Source organism: Saccopteryx leptura, chromosome 1 (assembly GCF_036850995.1).
Source record: "Saccopteryx leptura isolate mSacLep1 chromosome 1, mSacLep1_pri_phased_curated, whole genome shotgun sequence".
NCBI classification, from domain to species: domain Eukaryota; kingdom Metazoa; phylum Chordata; class Mammalia; order Chiroptera; family Emballonuridae; genus Saccopteryx; species Saccopteryx leptura.
Window position 1 is genome coordinate 316,477,098 of NC_089503.1, and position 21,716 is coordinate 316,498,813.

At 38.7% G+C, this 21,716-nt stretch overlaps 1 protein-coding gene across 2 annotated transcripts in view; it reads right to left on the bottom strand.

Annotated features, from left to right (window-relative positions):
* The window catches only part of SMC1B (structural maintenance of chromosomes 1B), a 62,536-nt gene that overhangs the window by 16,901 nt on the left and 23,919 nt on the right, over positions 1-21,716 (bottom strand). For both annotated transcript variants that reach the window (XM_066361295.1, XM_066361294.1), the window contains exons 12-17: positions 16,415-16,561; positions 9,622-9,759; positions 9,213-9,329; positions 7,414-7,520; positions 2,667-2,808; positions 1,666-1,811 (exon numbers count right to left, since the gene is read on the bottom strand). In XM_066361295.1, the coding sequence (XP_066217392.1) occupies positions 1,666-1,811; positions 2,667-2,808; positions 7,414-7,520; positions 9,213-9,329; positions 9,622-9,759; positions 16,415-16,561 (797 nt within the window). The remainder of the gene's footprint in view (positions 1-1,665; positions 1,812-2,666; positions 2,809-7,413; positions 7,521-9,212; positions 9,330-9,621; positions 9,760-16,414; positions 16,562-21,716) is intronic.

Here is a 21,716-nt window from a genome sequence, read left to right on the forward strand (position 1 = left end):
CACAAATGTGTTTTTTCATTCTTGTGTTTATGAGAAACATGAGCCTGATGTGTCCTAGCGATTTCTTCAATGTTTGGGCATATATTTGAAAGGCAAATTCTCATTTCCTCGTCAATACATTGAAGAATTCCTCTTTTTACTTCTGCGTTGAGTGCAGAAAACCCCCACCATACATATCAATCTTAACTTTACACCAAACAAAGGATAGAAGAAACTTGCCTCCAGTTTTTCCAGAGAACATGGGGGCTAGTGTAAACAATCCAGCACCACAGCTTAACAGCCTTTTGCAGCCTAATCAGGCAAGTGAGGTGGGGGATTGGGCAGACTGTCAGCTTACAGCCAATTTCCCACACCTCTGTCCCCCAAAAATCTAAACTCCAAAAACCCTGTTGTTGTTTTGGTCCCCAACACGCACATATTTCTCTGGAATACCATAGGGCGCACCTGGAAATCTTCTAGGACACCAGTGCGCCCTGGCACACACTTTTGAGAACCACTGCCCTGGGCCTACAGCTTCCTTGACAAAAGCCAATCCTTACCTTAAGTGAGCTTGTCTATGTTCTTTCTGCACTTAAGATAACACCTTTGGAATGTCAGTTATCCCCTTTTCCAGATCCTCAGGGTACAACCTCCCACCAGAGCAGACCAGAGAGCCCCTCATTATTATCTTGTTCCCACACTGAATATCTGTGCTATAAACCTTAAGTATTCACTACTCTATACCCACCAACATAAAAGAAGTCTGTCTCTCTGTTTTACTTTTTATTCAGTCTCAGAGATTTCCTTGCTTTGTTTTCTCCCACCTCTAATCTACCTCCAGTGGACTTTATGGAACCCCCTTTTTGTCTCCTCCTCTGATTCTAACGTATAAAATAAGCTGTGAAACTGCCATTCTCAGGAGCCTTTTCTCAATCCATTGAGATTTTGCTCCCTGCCAACTGTCACCAGAGTGGCTTTTTCTTAGGCTGATGTTCTTTCATCAACACTTGAAACACCAAAGAGCTCTAAACAGTGAAGGAAACTGTGAAATGCCAACAGGGCGAGCAGAAACAGTACTTTTCATCTGATCATATACGGTTGTATCAATCTTACAGGAAAGCCAATGTCATGGTGGTGCAACATGAATCCAACTGATTCGAAGTGCTATCGTCATTATCAGGGCAAATACACCTGCTTATCAGGTGCCAGGGACTGAGAGTCAGATAAACAGTCACTCACTTAATTCTTACAAATCCTTACAACTCTTCTCTAAGGTAGTTACTATTGCCCCATTTTCCTGATGAAGAGATGAGGGCACAGTATTGAAGTAGCAGAGATGGGACATGAAGCCATGCAGTCACAGCCCTCACCGATTATGCTTTGTCATACAGACCAGAGGGAGACTCTGTATCAGGAAGATACCAGTGACAAGAGGAATTTATGGTAAGGGACTCTTTATACAGGTCCATGTTTTCATTTGCCAAAAAGAAGAACTCACTCTGAACAGCTAAGCATCTCTCTTCGTTTCCCCCTAAATCAGAAAGTTTGAAAGGTGTAATGTGGAACCAAAAGCAACAAAGGACACATATTTGAATAATAAAACTTTCTATGATAAATGTCAAATTCACAATACACACCTTTAAAACTCTGGTTATGGCCTTTCAAATTGTTAAACTTCTTACTTACCTGTCAACAGCCAAAAACTTTTTCCGTTCCTCTTCAGTTTGAGCTTGGACTCTTTCAACATTGGCATTCTGAGCATCAAATATACCCTGAAGTTGCTGCCGCTTTTCCATGAGTTCATTCACAGCTTGTAGACAATCTTCTTCAGTCTAAGTGAAGATGAAATGCATTATAGAGTTAGCATCTTTTACATTAATAAAGTCAATAACTCATCTTCTCAATAAAACTAAACCAGTCATTCTGAGATACACCCTTATCCTGCGTGCTGCTTGAAACTCTCTCATGGAATATGACCCTCTCACTGTACACTTCTCAGGAATTGGTGATCATTATACTGCCTTTGTCCTTCACTATCGATTCAGGCCTCAGCTTACTGCCACCTGACTTCTGTTCCCATTGTCCAGTGAAAATGTTCTTGCTACTATGACCTCTTAATTAGCAAACTAGAAATTATTTTCCAGACTTTACTTTTTTGACAACTTTCATCATTTCCTCCTTCCAGAAACTGTGGGGCTTCCAGGCAATCTCCCCACCAGCTATCTTCGCAACCTATGTGACTGCTCCTCCAGAATCCCATCTCTGCTCCAGGGCTCTTCCCTGCCTCCCTCTCTGGGAGTCTCAACCATTCACATATGGTTTCAATTTACCCCCACAACCCAGTCTAGACTTCTGTTACCTATGTGCTCTTTAACTATCTGATGGAAATTGCTATCTAGATGTCATATAGGCAACTCAAGCCCCAAAACTCCAGAATTTTCTCACCTTAACCTGCTTCTCCTATTCACTAATTGCCCAAGTTAGAGCCAGTCATCTGTGGCATCCCCTCCTCCACCACTTCTTCCACTTCAACATCTAGTAATTCACAAAGCTGTGTCCATTTTCCTTCAAGTTATTTCTCAAATCTTCCCCCACCCCCTCCATAACTAACACTCAGGAGTATAACAAAGGTGTACTCAATGAAGGAAGTCGTTATTTCAATGCTGAGACACTCCATTATTAATTACCTTCCTTAGGTTATCAATGTCTTCTCTACCTTTCTGGATAGTTTCTTTTAATGTGTCAATCTTAGTTAGTTTCTTCTTCAGCTGGTTGCGACTATATTCGAGTTGAATATTAAGCCGAGTTTTTTGTTTCTCAAATTCTAATCTAGTGTAATAAAGTCAAGCATTACAAGTAAGTAAACACAGTCTTTCTATCCTTTTTTACTGTTTATTATGGAAAATTTCAAACAAATACTAAAGTAGAAGAAATGCTATAATGAATTCCACATAGCTAATTATCAATTCACCATTAATTTTGTTTCATTTATAATATTATCCCCCTCTTCACTCCTTCCCACTACTGGATCGTTTGAAGCAAATTTCAGACATCATGTAATTTCATGTTTTATTTTTATTTATTTATTTAATACATAACCACACTCTATATAGATAAAAATGATAATTCCTTAACTATCAAATTACTGTCATTGGCAAATTTTCCAAGTCTTATTTTTTTAAAACTGTGTTCTAATCAATAGCCATACATTGCAAATGGTTATGTTTCTTTTTTCTTTTCTGTATTTTTCTGAAGGTAGAAGTGGGGAGGCAAACAGATTCCCAAATGCACCTGACTAGGATCCACCCGGCATGCCCACCTGGGGGCAATGCTTGGCCCTTTCGAGCATTGCTCTGCTGCTACCGGAGCCATCCTAGTGACTGAGGCAGAGGCCATGGAGCCATCCTCAGTGCCCAAGCCAACTTTGCTCAAATGGAGCCTTGGCTGCAGGAGGGAAAGAGAGAGATAGTGAGAAAGGAGAGGGGAAAAGATGGAGAAGCAGATGGGTGCCTTTCCTGTCTGTGTGCCCTGGCCAGGAATCAAACCTAGGACTTCCACATGATGGGGCTGACGCTCTACTGCTGAGCCAACTGGCCAGGGCTGCAAATAGTTATGTTTCGTAAATCTTTTACAGGCTATAGGTTTCCTCTTCTCTTGCTTTGTTACAATTTTGTGTTTATTCTCATTTAGTCAGTCAGTCATTTGGAATAGCTATTCATTCACCAACTCCAAACTTGGGAATTAAAGAGCACGTTCCTTCCTTATCCTTCTGCACTTCCCTATTTTTCCAGCTTCATAGAGTCTTCTACAAAATTCCAGTATCAACTATAGCTCATCTTGTCCACTCTAGAGAGAATAGACAAATATCCTAACAGCAGAACAGAAACTGATTCCTAGAAATAGAGAACATTTTGACGGTTGCCAGATGGGGGAGGGGTTGGGGAGCTGGGTGAAAAAGGTGAAGGGATTAAGAAGTACAAATTGGTCATTACAGAATAGTCACCAGGATGTAAGGTACAGCACAGGGAATAGTCAATAATATTCTAATAATTACATATGGTGTCAGATGGGTACAACATTTATCAGGATGATCACTTAGTAAGTTATATAATGTCTAATCAATGGTGTGTATACCTGAAACTAATATTGTATGTAAACTGTAACTGAAAAATAGAAGGATTAAAAGAATAGAAGAATTAAAAAAAACTTAATAATGGCTAAAAATAAATAAATTATAGATTAAATTAGGGAGAATCAACTTCTTTATAATATTGAAAAGTCTTATGAAAGAACCTTCCCTACTTTTAATGTTCTCTGTTTCTAGGAATCAGTTCTGTTGTTAGGATATTTGTCTATTCTCTCTAGAGTGGACAAGATGAGCTATAGTTGATACTGGAATTTTGTAGAGGACTCTATGAAGTTGGAAAAATAGGGAAGTGCATAAGGATAAGGAAGGAACGTGCTCTTTAATTTCCAAGTTTAGAATTGGTGAGTGAATAGCTATTCCAAATGACTGACTGACTAAATGAGAATAAACAAAAAATTGAAGGCCTTTCTTTTTATGTAGGCCTTTCTTTTTTATTTAAGTTTCTATTTATGTCTCTCAGTCTCAGATTAAAGTTTCTTTATATACAGTATTGCTTTCACACTAATAAGTTTATTCTAAGTACTAAATATTTTCTTTTTTCCTAATATAATTTGGATAGTTGTTTTTTTTTTTTTCTGGGACAGAGAGAGAGTCAGAGAGAGGGATAGATAGGGACAGACAGGAACGGAGAGAGATGAGAAGCATCCCAACCATTAGTTTTTCGTTGCGACAGCTTAGTTGTTCATTGATTGCTTTCTCATATGTGCCTTGACCGTGGGCCTTCAGCAGACTGAGTAACCCCTTGCTCGAACTAGCGGACCTTTGGTCCAAGCTGGTGAGCTTTGCTCAAACCAGATGAGCTCATGCTCAAGCTGGCAACCTCGGGGTCTCGAACTTGGGTCATCTGCATTCCAGTCTGATGCTCTATCCATTGCGCCACTGCCCAGTCAGGCAGATAGTTTCTTCTTCTTATTATTTTTTTTTAATATAAAAAAGGCCTGCGCGGTGGAACAGGTGGCAGAGAGATTAAGGACAGGTGTGCGAATTAGAAGCCGTGTATGTGAGAGATCTCCAATCAGTTCCCAGCTTTTTTGGCGATAGTTAAATTGGTGAGGGTGTTAAAACCAAAAGTCCCTTCAGGAGGCTAATTGAGTGGGTTCTGTGGCCTGGCCACAGCGGAGAAGAAGAACAGTTTCTTCTTCTTTAGGGAGGGAGATTCCTGTGCCCCAACAGCCGCACTCAGTTCTCGGAGTGGTCAGACTTGAGCATTAGCGTCCTAAAAACTCAAGGTTCAGCCATGGATGAAAGTGGATGTGCTTGGGGAGGTCTCCACAAGCACACGCACTCAGACGGACGGAAAAGACTTCCCTGACGTAGCTACGGTTTCGGACAGGGAGTCTCAGAGGAAAGAACCGAGAGGAATGCTGGAGGCAGGGGACTTACCGCACCGTGCTCCGAAGTGGGTGGAAGGTCGAAGATCCTGGTTCTTTCTCGGAGGGGAGGGGAAAGGAGCGGTCCTTGCGGACTTCTAACTCCTTCCGGGTTTTCGGCACCAAAATGTAAGGTATTTTTCCCCGCCGAGAAGGAAGGAACGGGCCAGAGCCACAGAGTGTGGAATAGCAAACGGCTTTAATGAGTACAGAGTGCACATCCCGCCTGGCAAGGTTCCCTGGCCCCAAGGAAAGAAAGATGGAGGAGAGATGGAGGTCAGGGAAGTTGCCAGATAGTTTCTTCTTAATACAGTATGTCTTCCTGGTAGTTTTTAGAGAGAAAGGCTACACATTTTAATTTAATTTTTACATTCATTTTTAATAAATATTCACATTATTTATATTCAGCTATATTACCTTTTTTTTTTTTTTTTTGGTGACAGAGACAGTCAGAGAGAGGGACAGACAGGCAGGAAGGGAGAGAGATGAGAAACATCAATTCTTCATTGCAGCACCTTAGTTGTTCATTGATTACTTTCTCACATGTGCCTTGACCGGGGGCTACAGCAGACTGAGTGATCCCTTGCTCGAGCCAGTGACCTAGGGCTCAAGCTGGTAAGCTTTGCTCAAACCAGATGAGCCTGCGCTCTAGCTGGCGACCTCGGGGTCTCAAACCTGGGTCCTCCATATCCCAGTCCGATGCTCCATCCACTGCATCACCACCTGGTCAGGCCAAATTCTCTTTTTTTGTTTCTAACAGTTTTCATTCGCGCTTTAGGAAGTCCTAGGTATATAGCACATAACCTGCAAATTGTGAAAATTTACCTCCTGCATTTGAAGTACCGGTATTTGTATCTTCTTTATATTTCCTATCTAACTCTATTGACTAGTATCTCCAGAAGAATGTTAGAGAACAGCGGTGATACTGATATACTTCTCATTTCTAACTTTACTAGGAGTTTCCAGTGTCAATTCATTAAAATATGCTGATTTATTTTTTTATTTTTTATTCTTAATTTTTACAATACTGATTTAGAATGAGATGTATTTTCTCATATCATTGGTATCTACTATTTTAAGAACTTTTCATCAAAAATTGGTATTAAATTTTGCCAAATGCCTTTTTCATCATCTGTAGAATCGATCATCTGATTTTTCTCCTTTGACTATAAATATGGCAAACTGTAGCCATGATCCCTGCTCCTGAGCCACCTTTCTATTTCTGGTGTGAAGCTCACTAGAAAATGGTACATTGTTTTGCTGTTGCTGTCATTTGTTTCTATTTAACCTTATTTTACTTGGTTATTTATAGGTAAGATTGACTTATTGTATGTGCATGTACCTGTTTAAGTATTTTGGCATCGACATTATGTTCATTTTGTAAAAAGATGTATTTCTCTTTCTTCTATATTATGAAAGTTGAAATATTGAAGGCTTTCTTAAATATAAAATGTTGAAGTTTCCTGTGCTTTTAAAGCTTGCTGAGATAATTCCTCTGTGAAACCATACATGCCAGTAAAACTGGGGATGTAAGTGGGTTGAAGCGTTTTTCCTTTCTTCTTCTATAACTAGTCTCCTTATGTTTTCTATCCTGGTAATATATTATTTCTTGAAAATTATCAATTTTATCTATCTATCTACATATATATATACACATAAGTATTTACAGAGAACTAAGTAAATTAGTCTTATTCTTTTAATAGTCACTGTATAATTATGTCCCCATTCTCCTATTCGTATATTTGTTTTCTCTAAAAAAGTACAAAAGGATTAGATCTCTATAAAAATATGAATGTTTACTAGCTATTTCTTGATGAACTGAAATAAAGACCATCTCAAGCATAATTCCCTTAAATTATGAAATGATAGTTACATATATATGTATAAATTGCTTACCAACATTTAAAAAATATATACCTTTTTTGATCAATTTCTTGTTGCTGTTTAACATGTTTTTTCTCAAATTCACGAATGTTTTCCAAACCAGTTTCTTCACAGAAGTGTTGGAAAATATCATCTTCAACCTTTTAAGTGATTTCAAAACAATGAGTTTAATAATTTTAAGAAAGTCTAAAGAGGCCCTGGCTGGTAGGCTAAGTGGTAGCGCATCAGCCTGGCGTGTGGATGTCCTGGGTTTGGCTACTAGTCAGGGCACACAGGAGAAGTCCCCATCTGCTTCTCCACCCTTCCCCCTCACCTTTCTCTCTATCTCTCTCTTCCCCTCCTGCAGCCAAGGCTCCATTGGAGCAAAGTTGACCTGGGCGCTGAGGATGGCTCCATGGCCTCTTCCTCAGGCACTAAAATGGTTCTGGTTGCAACAATGCCCCAGATGGGCCAAGCATTGCCCCCTAGTGGGCTTGCCAGGTGAATCTCGGTTGGGTGCATGCGGGAGTCTGTCTCTCTGCCTCCCCACTTCTCACTTCAAAAAAATTAAAAAAAAAAAATCTAAAGACCATGCTTATATCTAAGGTTTTTCCTCCAAGATTTTCCTGGATTAGGCCAAAAACTAATCCCAACAAGCACTGTGGGGCCAGTGCTTTTTTGTTCATTAATTCCATAAACTACGCTCATCTATTTTCAAACTTCTTATTCTAAAAATTAAATAAGAACATGCAAAACTAGTTTTATTAAGCGTTTTGGCTTCATGAAGAATTTACAATATAAAACATTTTAATTCATTAGCCACACCAAAACATAATTATTTTACATAAATAAAATATTCTTTATATGAGTAATACTAGAGTGTCTTAGGCAATAAAAACCAAAAGGACTAGAGCAGAGAATTAGGACTCAAAAATATTTAAAAACACTAGAGTAATTCAAATCCAACAAAATAACATTTAACTTCAAAAATTTTAAAGCCTTGCATTTATATACAATTATAGGATAAACAGACCTATTTTGACAGTAGGAAGGACATTTAAAAACTGATTGTAGATGAATAAAAAATTAAATATGAACATGATATGACATGCAATAGTAAACTATAATTTACAAAAGTAGATAATTCAAGCCACAGAAAGTTACAGTTCTATGTGTAGAGTCCCATGGTGCTCTGTACTGGTCAGACAGTATTTTGACCTTATGCTTTGTTCTAGGCATTGGCAAACAACAGAGCACCCAAAGGATGGTTACTAGAACTGGTCTTAAAATCCATGATAAAAGCAAATGACTAAGGAATCAAGGATATTAGCCTGAAAAAGAGATAACAAGGAGCTATATAAGAGTGGATTCAATACTGTGATAAAAGGCAGTGAAAGTCACTGAGTGACAATATGACATACAACTCTCTAAGGTTAAAGATAAGTTACAGGGAAATGACTTAAACCAGAAAGCTCCTGTTACTTTATAAGCAGAGGCTACATGACCAAATTTTTGTTTCCCAGAGCCAAGCACTGTGCCTGGCAAATACAATAAATGTTTCAGAAATAATTACTGAGAAAATAAGTAATCTTAAAAGAGAACCCAGATGACACAGTTCTTTCTTTCCTGATGTTAAGGGCAATGGGAGAAAGAAAGAGGTTGTAACTTTTACCATGAGCAAGGAAAGGCTGGATAGCAGAAGACAGTAACTAAGCACCGAGATGGGCAATAGTGGTTCTCAAAGAAAATTAACTTGGCAAACCAATAAAACTTAGCATGTATTCAAGAACACCTAAATATGGCCTAGAACTATATCCCACATGCCAGTGAATAATAAATATATCACTCATGACCTTATCTATCTTTTCTTGAAATTCTTCAATTCTTTGTTGCCGTTCTTTGATTCCTTCATTAAACATGGAACACTGGGAGTCAATATTTAGTAGTTCACTTTGTAGCTGAGATTGTTCCTAATTACAAGAGAAAAAATTCTTTTTTAACGTGGCTATTTTAGGTTTATATAGTGAAGCCAAAAACATGATAGGTTTCTTTTAAAATAAAAAGGAAACCCATGAGGTAAGGTAAATTCATGCAAAATTGTATAATAAAATTAACAACCATAAAAATAAAGTAACTAAAGAACTATAATATAACCTCAATCATGGAATAAAGAGTAAAATTATATGTACTATATAAATGTAACTCTGGAAATACTATGTTCTGGTTCTAATGTCCACAACATTCTATGTAAGACTGTATTACCTGGTAAAAAGCAGCAAGATGCTTCTTTTTAATTATCTCTAGTTCACTCTGTGAATATTTGAGTCGTGTATGAGTTCCTTGTACTAGAGACTGTATTTGTTTCAGATCTGCTTCCTTGCGAAGCATCTTCATTAAATCCTAAAGAGGAAGAGAAATATGAGAACATTTTACAATGGAAAAAGTATTTTTGTTTTTCTTTTTTTTCTTTTTGTATTTTTCCGAAGCCAGAAATGGGGAGGCAGTCAGACAGACTCCCGCATGCGCCCGACCAGGATCCACCCAGCACGCCCACCAGGGGGCGATGCTCTGCCCATCCGGGGTGTCGCTCTGTTGTGACCAGAGCCACTCTAGTGCCTGAGGCAGAGGCCACAGAGCCATCCTCAGCGCCCGGGCCAACTTTGCTCCAATGGAGCCCTGGCTGCGGGAGGGGAAAAGAGAGACAGAGAGGAAGGAGAGGGGGAGGGGTGGAAAAGCAGATGGGCGCTTCTTCTGTGTGCCCTGGCCGGGAATCGAACCCGGGACTCCTGCACGCCAGGCCGACGCTCTACCATTGAGCCAACCAGCCAGGGCCTGTATTTTTGTTTTTCAAAGTGCTTTCATAAGTCATACTTCACAACTTTTTACAAATATCCACATCCATACTCTTTCCCTTCTTCTGGGCAATAAAGTACATAAGCCATCTGGAGTAACCAAGATGCCATATAGCACCCTCAAAAAACACACTTCCTAAGAGTTAGGCAGGAAAGCAGAGGAGTGGGGAGTGCGTGGGACACAAATGGGACCATATAATCCATTGTGCCTGGGTCTTGATACCTCCTTTCTGCTTGTTTTGTCCACTCCCTTCTCCCTTCACCCGCCCTCTTACTCAACCAAATTAGTTCCCTAGGATATGTTCTGTATTTTTACTCCAAGTCCTTACATGAATGCATGTGCATACATATCAACTTACGTATTTTTTTACAGTCGTTTTGTAAATTTAGAATCATACTGAACATGCTTTTCTACCTATTGCTTTTCTCATTCTGTTACTCACAAAAGTCAACTGATAAAGCTCTAAATTATTTTAATAGGTACATATTATTCCAGAGTGAGACTGTGCCATAATTATTCAACTCTGCCCTAAATGATGGGCATTTACTTTGTTTCCAGGTTTTTGCCACCACAAACAATGCTGCAACAACATACTTGTATGTACACCCTTAAGTACTGGTGTCTTTATTTCCATGCAATAGATTCCCCAGGGTAAGATCGATAGGTCAACGGTATTCATGTTTTTAATAGTTGGTGCTGACTGCTTTCCCAAAAGCTATTGCAATTCACATTTCTATAAATAATGTATGAGTTCATGTTTCTTCACATCACCACCAGCATATATATACGTATATATGTATGTTTCACAAGTCCTATCGATAGGTATAAAGTAATCTTAATTTAATTATTCCCCTGAGAACTATATATATTTCAGATTAAGCATTTTTTCATATTCACTAGCCATGTGAATTTCTTCTTTCTCTGAACTGTCTGTCTAATCCTATCCTTTGCCCAGATGTTTTTGTCTTTTTTCACGTCAATTTTTAAAATAGTTCTTTAATAGTACAGAACCTACAGTCTTCATTTTAAACTTCAAAAACCGTATACAATGGCTTTTATCCTCATTAAAAAATTTTTACATTCAAGTCTTTAATCTAGCTGGAATTTATTTTTTCATGTTGTAATGTGGGGCAAATATTACTTCCTCCAGTACATTAAGAAATCTATCCTTTTTCCACAAAACTAAAAACATCATCTTTTTATACTAAATTATCAGATATACAGAGTCCAATTTCTGGAATTCCTATTCCATTTCGTTAATCTGTCCATTCATATGCCAACACTCACTGACTTGATTCCAGAGGATTTTCATTGTATTCTGCATGCTTATAACATATTCATTCTGTCACATATTTTTTTGACTAGTCTCAGAAAATTCTTCATTTGTAAGACTTAGAAAATCATTTATCGGTCCGGCTGGTTAGCTCAGTGGTAGAGCATTGACCCAGTGTGTAGATGTCCCAGGTTTGATTCCTGGTCAGGGCACATAGGAGAAGTGGCCATCTGCTTCTCCATCCCTCCCCCTGTCCCTTCTTTCTCACTCTCTCTTCCCCTCCCACAGGCATGGCTCAACTGGTTTGAGCACACTGGCTGAGGCACTGAGGAGGGCTCTCTGGAGTCTCTGCCTCAGGCACTAAAAATAGCTTAGTTGCGAGCATGGCCCCAGATGGGCAGAGCATCAGCCCCAGATGGGGGTTGCCAGGTGGATCCCAATCGGGATGCATGTGGGAGTCTATCTCCCCTCTTTCACTTGGAAAAACAAGAAAAAAAATCATTTATTAAATTTAAAAATCCTTGGTAGTATTTTAATTAAAATTGTGTTTGTTATATATTAATTGGAAGATTTTTAATAAAAAATATGGTATGTCTTTCCTTTTGGTTGTTGTTTCACGTCCTTCAATAAATTTTAAAAATTGTTACTGTGCCTGTATTGCTACATTTATTCCTATTGTGAGCAAAATATTTTTCTATTTTTAGAAGCTTTTTGATAGTATAGAGAAAAAACTACATAGCCCTCCCATTACCTTATTAAACCTAGTAGTTTTTAAACTACAATCTTATTATCAGCAAAATTATTTTTCTCTTCTTTTCAAAGATTTATACAAATTATTTCACTTTGTGCCTAACTGTATTTACTATCACTTCCAAAACCATGTTAAATAATGTTATTAGAAGCTATTTCTATTTCCTGTTTTTTAACTAAAATTGTTTTTTGGTTTTTTAGCAAGAGGGAGAGAACGGCAAAAGGAGGGAGAGGGAGGGACAGACAGATAAGAAGGGAAAGAAATGAGCAGCATCAACTCATAGTTGTAGCACCTAGTAACTCATTGGTTGCTTTCTCATATGTATCTTTATCAAATGCCTTTCTACAAAGGATCATATGAATTTTCTCCTGCCTTTAATTTGTTACAGTAATGGGTTATGTTGTGTGATCACTTACTATTGAAACATCCACCTGTTTCATCTTAGAACAAATTCTGTTCAGTCAGATGTATTTTTATTTCACTACATTGCCAAATTCTCTATATTAATATTTAATTTAGAAATTACGCATTTATATTCACAAAGGGAAACTTAGTTTTACTTTTGTAGTATATCATATTTGATACTAAAGTTATACTAACTTTATAAAATAAACTGAGAAGTTTTCATCTATTTCTATGATTTAGAATGGCTTAGGTTATATTAGATAGAACTCAGCTATAAATCCATCTGGTCCCAGTCTTTTTTAAAAATTGTGGTAAAGCCTGACCAGGCAGTGGCGCAGTGGATTGAGTGTCAGACTGAGATGTGGAGGACCCAGGTACAAGACCCCAAGGTCGCCAGCTTGAGCGCAGGCTCATCTGATTTGAGCAAGGCTCACCAGCTTGAGCCCAAGGTCGCTGGCTCGAGCAAGGAGTCACTGGGTCTGCTATAGCCCCCTGGTCAAGGCACATATGAGAATCAATCAATAAACAACTAAGGAGTCGCAACAAAGAACTGATGCTTCTCATCTCTCTCCCTTCCTGTCTGTCTGTCCCTATCTGTCCCTCTCTCTGATTCTCTCTGTCTCTGCCACAAAAAAACAAATAAAATAAATAAGAATTGTGGTAAAATATACATTAAATTTACTACCTTCAGACACAGCTCAATAGTATTTAAGAGTATTAAACCTTTAAGTAGTGAGTTTTTTCAATGCTCGCTGATCCCCAGGAGTAAGTTCTTTTTCAAAAAACAAAATTAGTTCCGGTTACAGTTTTAACTTAAAATTATGTTTGTTAACCAATTTATGGAAACAAGGACATACATTTTCCTTTTTTTAATGTTGCCTTACACATTTTTAAAAATAAATCAATCATACTCTGGATAGTCAGGAGGCATGAGGACATACATGAACGTTCATACTATTCAAAGGGTAAAAACACTGTTGTGCAACCAATCTCCACAATTCACCAGCTTGAGCATGGGGTTGCCAGCCTGAGCATGGGATCATAGACATCACCCCATGATCGCCGACTTGAGCCCACGGTCACTGGCCTGAGCAAGGGGTCACTGGCTCAGCTGCAGCCCCTGGTCAAGGCACATATGAAAAAGCAATCAATGAACAACTAAGGTGCTGCCACTATGAGTTGATGCTTCTCATCTCTCTCCTTTCCTGTGTGTCTGCCTGTCTCCCCACATCTCTCTCACTTAAAAAAGATAAATAAAAATTAAAGTCTTCCCAAGCATGACAATAAAATTCAAAAGTTATAAAAATTAATAAATTTGGCTACATAAAGATTAAAAACATATGCATTATAAAAATTCAAATGTCAAACAGAACCTGAGCAATAACAAGGAATAAACTTTTTATATACACAGCATGAATATCAACAGCATTAGGTTATTCCATTTATATGAAATTCTAGAAAAAAAACCTATAATGATAGAAAATAGACTGGGTTCCAGGATCCAAAGGACTCAGGTAAGGGCTACAAATAAAATTTGGGGGGTGATGGAAATGTTCTTTATCATGATTGTGATGGTGGTTACACGACTACATACATTTGTCAAAACCTACTGAATCCACCTGAGCAGGCAGTGGCGTAGTGGATAGAGCATCGTTGGACTGGGATGCAGAGGACCCAGGTTCGAGACCCCGAGGTCGCCAGCTTGAGTGCGGGCTCATCTGGTTTGAGCAAAGCTCACCAGCTTGGACCCAAAGTCGCTGGCTCGAGCAAGGGGTTACTCAGTCTGCTGAACGCCCACAGTCAAGGCACATATGAGAAAGCAATCAATGAACAACTAAGGTGTCGCAATGAAAAACTAATATTGATGCTTCTCATCTCTCTCTGTTCTTGTCTGTCTGTCCCTATCTATCCCTCTCTCTGACTCTCCCTCTGTCACTGTAAAACAAACAAACAAAAACCTATTGAATCCTACACTTAAAATTGATGACTATTATTGTATGTAAGTTATACCCCAATAAAGCTAACAAAAGGTCAAACAGAATATATTTATAACACAAGGACTAATTTACTTAAATAATTCTTCAAGTAGGTAATAAAATAACAACCTAATAAAAAAGTGTGCACAGGATATAAATATGCAGTTCACAGAAAAAAATAATATAAAAAACTCAGGCCCTGGCCGGTTGGCTCAGTGGTAGAGCATCGGCCTGGCATGCAGGAGTCCCATGTTTGATTCCCGGCCAGGGCATACAGGAGAAGCGCTCATCTGCTTCTCCACCGCTCCCCCTCTCCTTCCTCTCTGTCTCTCTTCCCCTCCCGCAGCCAAGGCTCCACTGGAGCAAAGTTTGCCCGGGCGCTGAGGATGGCTCTGTGGCCTCTGCCTCAGGCGCTAGAATGGCTCTGATTGCGGCAGAGCGATGCCCCGGATGGGCAGAGCATCGCCCCCTGGTGGGCATGCCGGGTGGATCCCGGTGGGGCGCATGCGGGAGTCTAACTGCCTCCGTTTCCAACTTAAAAAAAATACAAAAAATAAAAATAAAAATAAATAAAAACTCAATAAATACATGAAGAAATGTTTACCCTGAGTTATAAAAAATGCATATTCAAACAATTAGATTACTTTTTTAAACAAATCAGATTGGTAAAGATTAAAATATTTGCTAATATCTAGTATTGCAATCTAGGGGCAGAGACACTCTATTACAGGTTTTATTTATTTATTTATTTATTTTATTTATTCGTTTTAGAGAGGAGAGGGAGAGACAAAGGAAGAGAGAGAGAGGAGAGACAGAGAGAGAGAGAAGGGGGGAGGAGCTGGAAGCATCAACTCCCATATGTGCCTTGACCAGGCAAGCCCAGGGTTTCGAACCAGTGACCTCAGCATTTCCAGGTCGACGCTTTATCCACTGCGCCACCACAGGTCAGGCTACAGGTTTTATTTTGATAGGAATTTAGTAATATGTCTCAACATTTTAAATACACATATCCTTAGCCCCAGAAATTTCACATATAGAAATTCATCTCTGAGATATAGTTACACAAATAAATTATATAATAACAACAAATATTTATATAGTATTCATATATGCCAGGCACTGTTTTAAGTATTTTATCTGGATTATCTGATTTTATTGTTAAAATTACCCTAAAAGTAAAGTATTCTTAGTAACCACACTTAACAGATGGTGAAACTAAGGTACAAGGTGGTTAGGGACCTTGCCCAAGTATATACTGCTAGATTCTAGAAAGTGGCAGAACTAAGATTCAATCTTAGGTGGTGTGGCCACCAAATTTATACTATCAAGTACAATGTTATTTTCCCTCTCTAAAGAATGCTTAAGGCTACATCATCTGTAATAGCAAAAACCAAAATGACAAAATTATTGAAGGTTGGTTAAATGAAGAAAGTCTACACAATGAAATACCAGGCAGGATTCATGAAAAATAAAGAAGTTGTCTACATACTAAAATGAGAACATGTCTGTATTATGATATCAATGAAAAAAGCTTATTACAAACACTATAGCAAAAGTCTTCTAAAACACAAAAGGAAAAATAATATATATACCTACCTAGACAGAGAATACTTCCAAAGGTTATGCACCAAACTGTGTTTAGGAAATACCACTGAGATGTAGCACAGGTAAGGAATTTTTTCCTTTATTTCATTTTGCATTATTAGAATTTAAAAAAACCACAGGCATGGTACTTTTATTACCAAAATATTGTTTTAAAAAAACAGTTATTCTATAACTTTCATAACATGGATTTACCTTTAATTCTTGCATTAGCTGGGTTATTCTGTCTCTTAAATTCTTTAACTCTTTCTCATCCCAGCATCGAGCCTTGTATTTTAAGTCACTTGAACCTCCAGAGATCACCCCAGATTTTAAAAATAATGTCCCATCAAGAGAAACTGTCTGTAAAATTAAAAACATTTTATGTTGGAGAAATGTACATAAAGAAATAAAAATAGGACATAATTTTTACAGCTGAGAATTTGTAGATGAGAAAAACCATATAGTAAAATCTCTAGCATATGGAAAGACCCCCCCCACCAATAAACCACAAATACAAACAAAACCCTGTTTTGCTAAGACCCAAAGCATTTCTCAGCAACAAATTAGAAAATTAAAAGGTTCAAAATACATTGTATATTAGTTCCAAACATATTCAATATTAAAAAGAAAAAACCCCTAAGAATATCTGTATTGAATATCAAATAGTTTGAATTACATAATCCTATATTTGAAGAATTTGATATCACACATCAATGGCATATTATGAAAACAGCTTTAGTAACTTGAGGATAGCAAAAATATCACATTCTCCAAATGGATATGAACTAGAACCAAGAACAAAATTTAAATGGATTCAGGAGTATAAAATAGCTTGAAGTTATAGTCCTAGGTGTAGGCTTTATGGTGGTGATTTCAACCTTTTTCATCTAATGGTACACATAAACTAATCACTAAAATTCTTCAGCACACCAAAAAATATAGTTTTTGCCAATTTGACACAAAAACAGATACAATTTTGATTCAGCTACACTGGATGACGATTGGTGTGTTGGCTGTTGACATTTTTTATTTGATAATTTAAAGCAGGAGTAGTCAACCTTTTTATACCTACCGTCCACTTTTGTATCTGTTAGTAGTAAAATTTTCTAACCGCCCACTGGTTCCACAGTAACGGTGATTTATAAAGTAGGGGCCTGGGCCGGTTGGCTCAGTGGTAGAGTGTCAGCCTGGCGTGTGGGAGTCTCGGATTCGATTCCTGGCCAGGGCACACAGGAGAAGCGCCCATCTGCTTCTCCACCCCTCCCCCTCTTCTTCCTGTCTCTCTCTACCACCCACCATGAAAGCTGGAACACCCACTAGTGGGCGGTAGGGACCAGGTTGACTACCACTGATCTAAAGGAAAAGAGGTCAGTGCCCCTGACTAAATAGTCAGGTATTGCATGCTTGAAAAATTCTTGCAGCACACAAGTTGAAGATTTCTGCTTTACAGAGTAAATAAAAGCAATTATCAATGTTTTGCAAATGTTTCTAGTCAAAGTAGAAGAACACCTGTGGAGGACTATAACCATGTAATATGAGCTGATTAAAAAAAAAGCCAACAAATAGGAGTCTCACTGATTCCTTCATTCAAACACTCCCTGCATGACTGCCATGTCTGAGACACTCTACACTGGGGACCGGAGGGACAAAGGGAGTGAAATATGGTATTGACCTTCAGGAAGTTATGCTAGTAGGATAACCAAACTATGGTACATTTATACAGTGGCATACTACTCAGCCATAAAAAAGGAAATCTTATCATTTGTGACAACATGTATGGACCAGGACAGCATTATGCTAAGTGAAATAAGCCAGTCAGAGAAACACAACTACTGTATGATTTCACTCATGTGCAGAATCTAATGAACAAAGTGAACTAACAAGCAAAACAGGGAAAGGAAGAGAAAAAAACCCATGGATACAGACAACAGTGTGGTGATCGCTGGGGAATAAGAGGGATAGGAGTGTAAAGGAAGAAAATGGTGATAAACAGAGGCTTAGGGTGGTGAACACATAATACGATGTACTGATGTGAAGTAGAACTGTGTACCTGAAACCTATATAATTTTGTTAAACAGTGTCACCACAATAAAGTCAATAAAACGGAAAAAAACACTCACCAAAAACCAGAAAAGCATTTAAAAATTGTTATAAAAATCTTGATGGCCTGGCCTGTGGTGGCGCAGTGGATAAAGCGTCGACCTGGAACGCTGAGGTCACCAGTTCGAAACCCTGGGTTTGCTCAGTCAAGGCACATATGGGAGTTGATGCTTCCTGCTCTTCCCCCCTCCTTCTCTCTCTCTCCTCTTTAAAATGAATAAATTAAAATTTAAAAAAATTATGTTGACCATACAATAAGAATTATTGTAATTTATATTATGTAGTTTCTATATACTGTATGTTATTTAGAAAATAAACATGATTTTTGTGATGTCACTTGCAGTATTTGAATAAAGTTCTAAAACATGATTATCAAGTCTATGAAAATATATAAAGTCCATAAAAAAACAAAAGCACAGATTGAAGACTCATATCTGTGAAAATGTGACGTCTATTCAAAGGTTTTATGCATCCTAAAGCACAGAGAGAATTTCTGAAGTGATATAACTATAATAGGGAGAAGATAAAGTCCCTGCAATATACTTAAGACACAAATGACAAAGCTGATTAAAATTTTAAGATAATCATAAGAATAAGAAAGATACAGCTTAAAAGGGTAAAACATTTTACTGTGAACAGATAAAAACCAATAATATTTGTTGAATGAAAAAAGGAAGAAATATAGTCTTATCTTCATGTGATTTCTTTAAAATGACCTCACCAAAATAAAATAAAATAAAATGACCTCATAAATCTTCAAAAATCAATTTTACAGGCCCTGGCCGGTTGGCTCAGCGGTACAGCGTCGGCCTGGCATGCGGGGAACCCGGGTTCGATTCCCGGCCAGGGCACATAGGAGAAGTGCCCATTTGCTTCTCCATCCCCCCCCTCCTTCCTCTCTGTCTCTCTCTTCCCCTCCCGCAGCAGAGGCTCCTTTGGAGTGGGGATGGCCTAGGTGCTGGGGATGGCTCCTTGGCCCCTGCCCTAGGCGTTGGAGTGGCTCTGGTCGTGGCAGAGCAATGCCCCGGAGGGGCAGAGCATCACCCCCTGGTGGGCAGAGCATCACCCCTGGTGGGCGTGCCGGGTGGATCCCGGTCGGGCGCATGCGGGAGTCTGTCTGACTGTCTCTCCCCATTTCCAGCTTCAGAAAAATACAAAAAAAAAAAAAAAATCAATTTTACAAAATCAATTTTACAAATATACAAAAATAAATTTTAACATAATTAGATAGCAAAATAATGAAGATATATTTGTAGCTCACTTATTACACCTACTTAAATTTAGTATGCAGAAATCAATGACAGTGATTACTAAGACTGATCACATTATCGTTAAGATAGTACTGCAATATGAGAAGTTAATATTAGATAGTCAATAAATTTAAAGCTAAAAATTATCTTTCATAATAACCTGTTCTGCATTAATTTGCAACTCTGGACATTCCAGATCAAATATTTTAATTGACTAGTAAATAAAAAAATGACTACCACTTTTTGAGAGTTATTTTCTAGGCACTATAATAGTATTTTGCTTTTTTTTTTTTTGCAAGACAGAGAGGGAGGAATAGGGATGGACAGAGACACAGACAGACAGGAAGGGAGAGAGATGAGAAGCATCAATTCTTCGTTATGCCACCTTAGTTGTTCACTGATTGCTTTCTCCTATGTGCCTTGACTAGGGGTTGCAGTAGAGCAAGTGACCTCTTACTCAAGCCAGTGACCTTGGGCTTCAAGCCAGCAACCTTTGGGCTCAAGTCAGCGACCTCGGGGCTTCAAACCTGTGCCCTCCGCGTCCCAAGCCAACGTTCTATCTACTGTGCCACCACCTGGTCAGGTGTATTTTGCATATTAATTTAACCCTTATAACTATAAAATATGTATTATTTCTTCCAAAAAACTAATATTAGAGGTTTAGAAACTTGCCTAAAGTCACACATAATTATATAATTACTAAGTAGCATCACTGGTCTTACATTATGGCTTATGCCCTTAGGCACTATGTAAACTTCATCACAGATGTAATTAAAAAAACTGTCAGATAATCTGAAAAATTAAACATTGCTTAATTAATACAAACTCTATTCTGAGACGAGAATATTTATTTTATTTTATTTATTTATTTTTTTTTGTATTTTTTCTGAAGCTGGAAACGGGGAGAGACAGACAGACTCCTGCATGCGCCCGACCGGGATCCACCCGGCACGCCCACCAGGGGCGAAGCTCTGCCCACCAGGGGGGCGATGCTCTGCCCCTCCAGGGCATTGCTCTGCCGCGACCAGAGCCACTCTAGCACCTGGGGCAGGGGCCAAGGAGCCATCCCCAGCGCCCGGGCCATCTTTGCTCCAATGGAGCCTCGGCTGCGGGAGGGGAAGAGAGAGACAGAGAGGAAGGAGAGGGGGAGGGGTGGTGAAGCAGGTGGGCGCTTCTCCTGTGTGCCCTGGCCAGGAATCAAACCCGGGACTTCTGCATGCCAGGCCGACGCTCTACCACTGAGCCAACCGGCCAGGGGAGAATATTTATTTTTAATGTTCAATTTTTAAAGTTGATTTTAGAGAGAGCAATGGAGAGAGTGAAAGACAGGAACATCGATCTGTTCCTGTATGTGCCCTGATCAGGGATCGAACTGGCAACCTCTGAGCTTCGGGAAAGAACAATATTTATTTTTAAAACCAAAATTACTTCTTTGAGAGATTAGTATTTAATAACCTCTTTTTTGTGACAGAGACAGAGAGAGAGAGAGAGAGACAAGTAGGGATAAACATGAAGGGAGAAAGATGAGAAGCATCAATTCTTTGTTGCGGCTCCTTAGTTGTTCAATTGTTCATTGATTGCTTTCTCATATCTGCCTTAACTGGGGGGCTACAGCAGAACGAGTGACCCCCTGCTCAAGCCAGCAACCTTGGGCTGAAGCTAGTGACCAAGGAGTCATGTCTATGATCCCATGCTCAAGCCGGCAACCTTGGGGTTTCGAACCTGGGTTCTCTGAGGCCAGTCCGATGCTCTATCCACTGTGCCACCACCTGGTCAGGCTAAACTCATTTTCAATTGTGCCATTTCTGTCACTTCAATTGTGTTAATACCTTGACTGTGTAAAAGGAGAGGTTGTATCTCCATTAAGCTATGGAAGAATTAACCCATAATCTAAAATAAGCACCTAAAATCTTTCCTGATATTCCAAAACACACATACTATATATTTAAATGCAGGGTATGCTGAGATTCAGCAAGAGCATTTATTGCATATAAGTAAAAAATTTAATTAACTGCTTTGAAGGTATTATTACAATAAACCTAATTTCCAAAATATAATTTATGATTTTGGGAAATGCTACATCAGTTAATTTTTTGAAAATTCAACTCAGCATCATAAAAACTACTGAATCCATAACCACCTTAGGTTCTTTGTTAGTTTTCCTA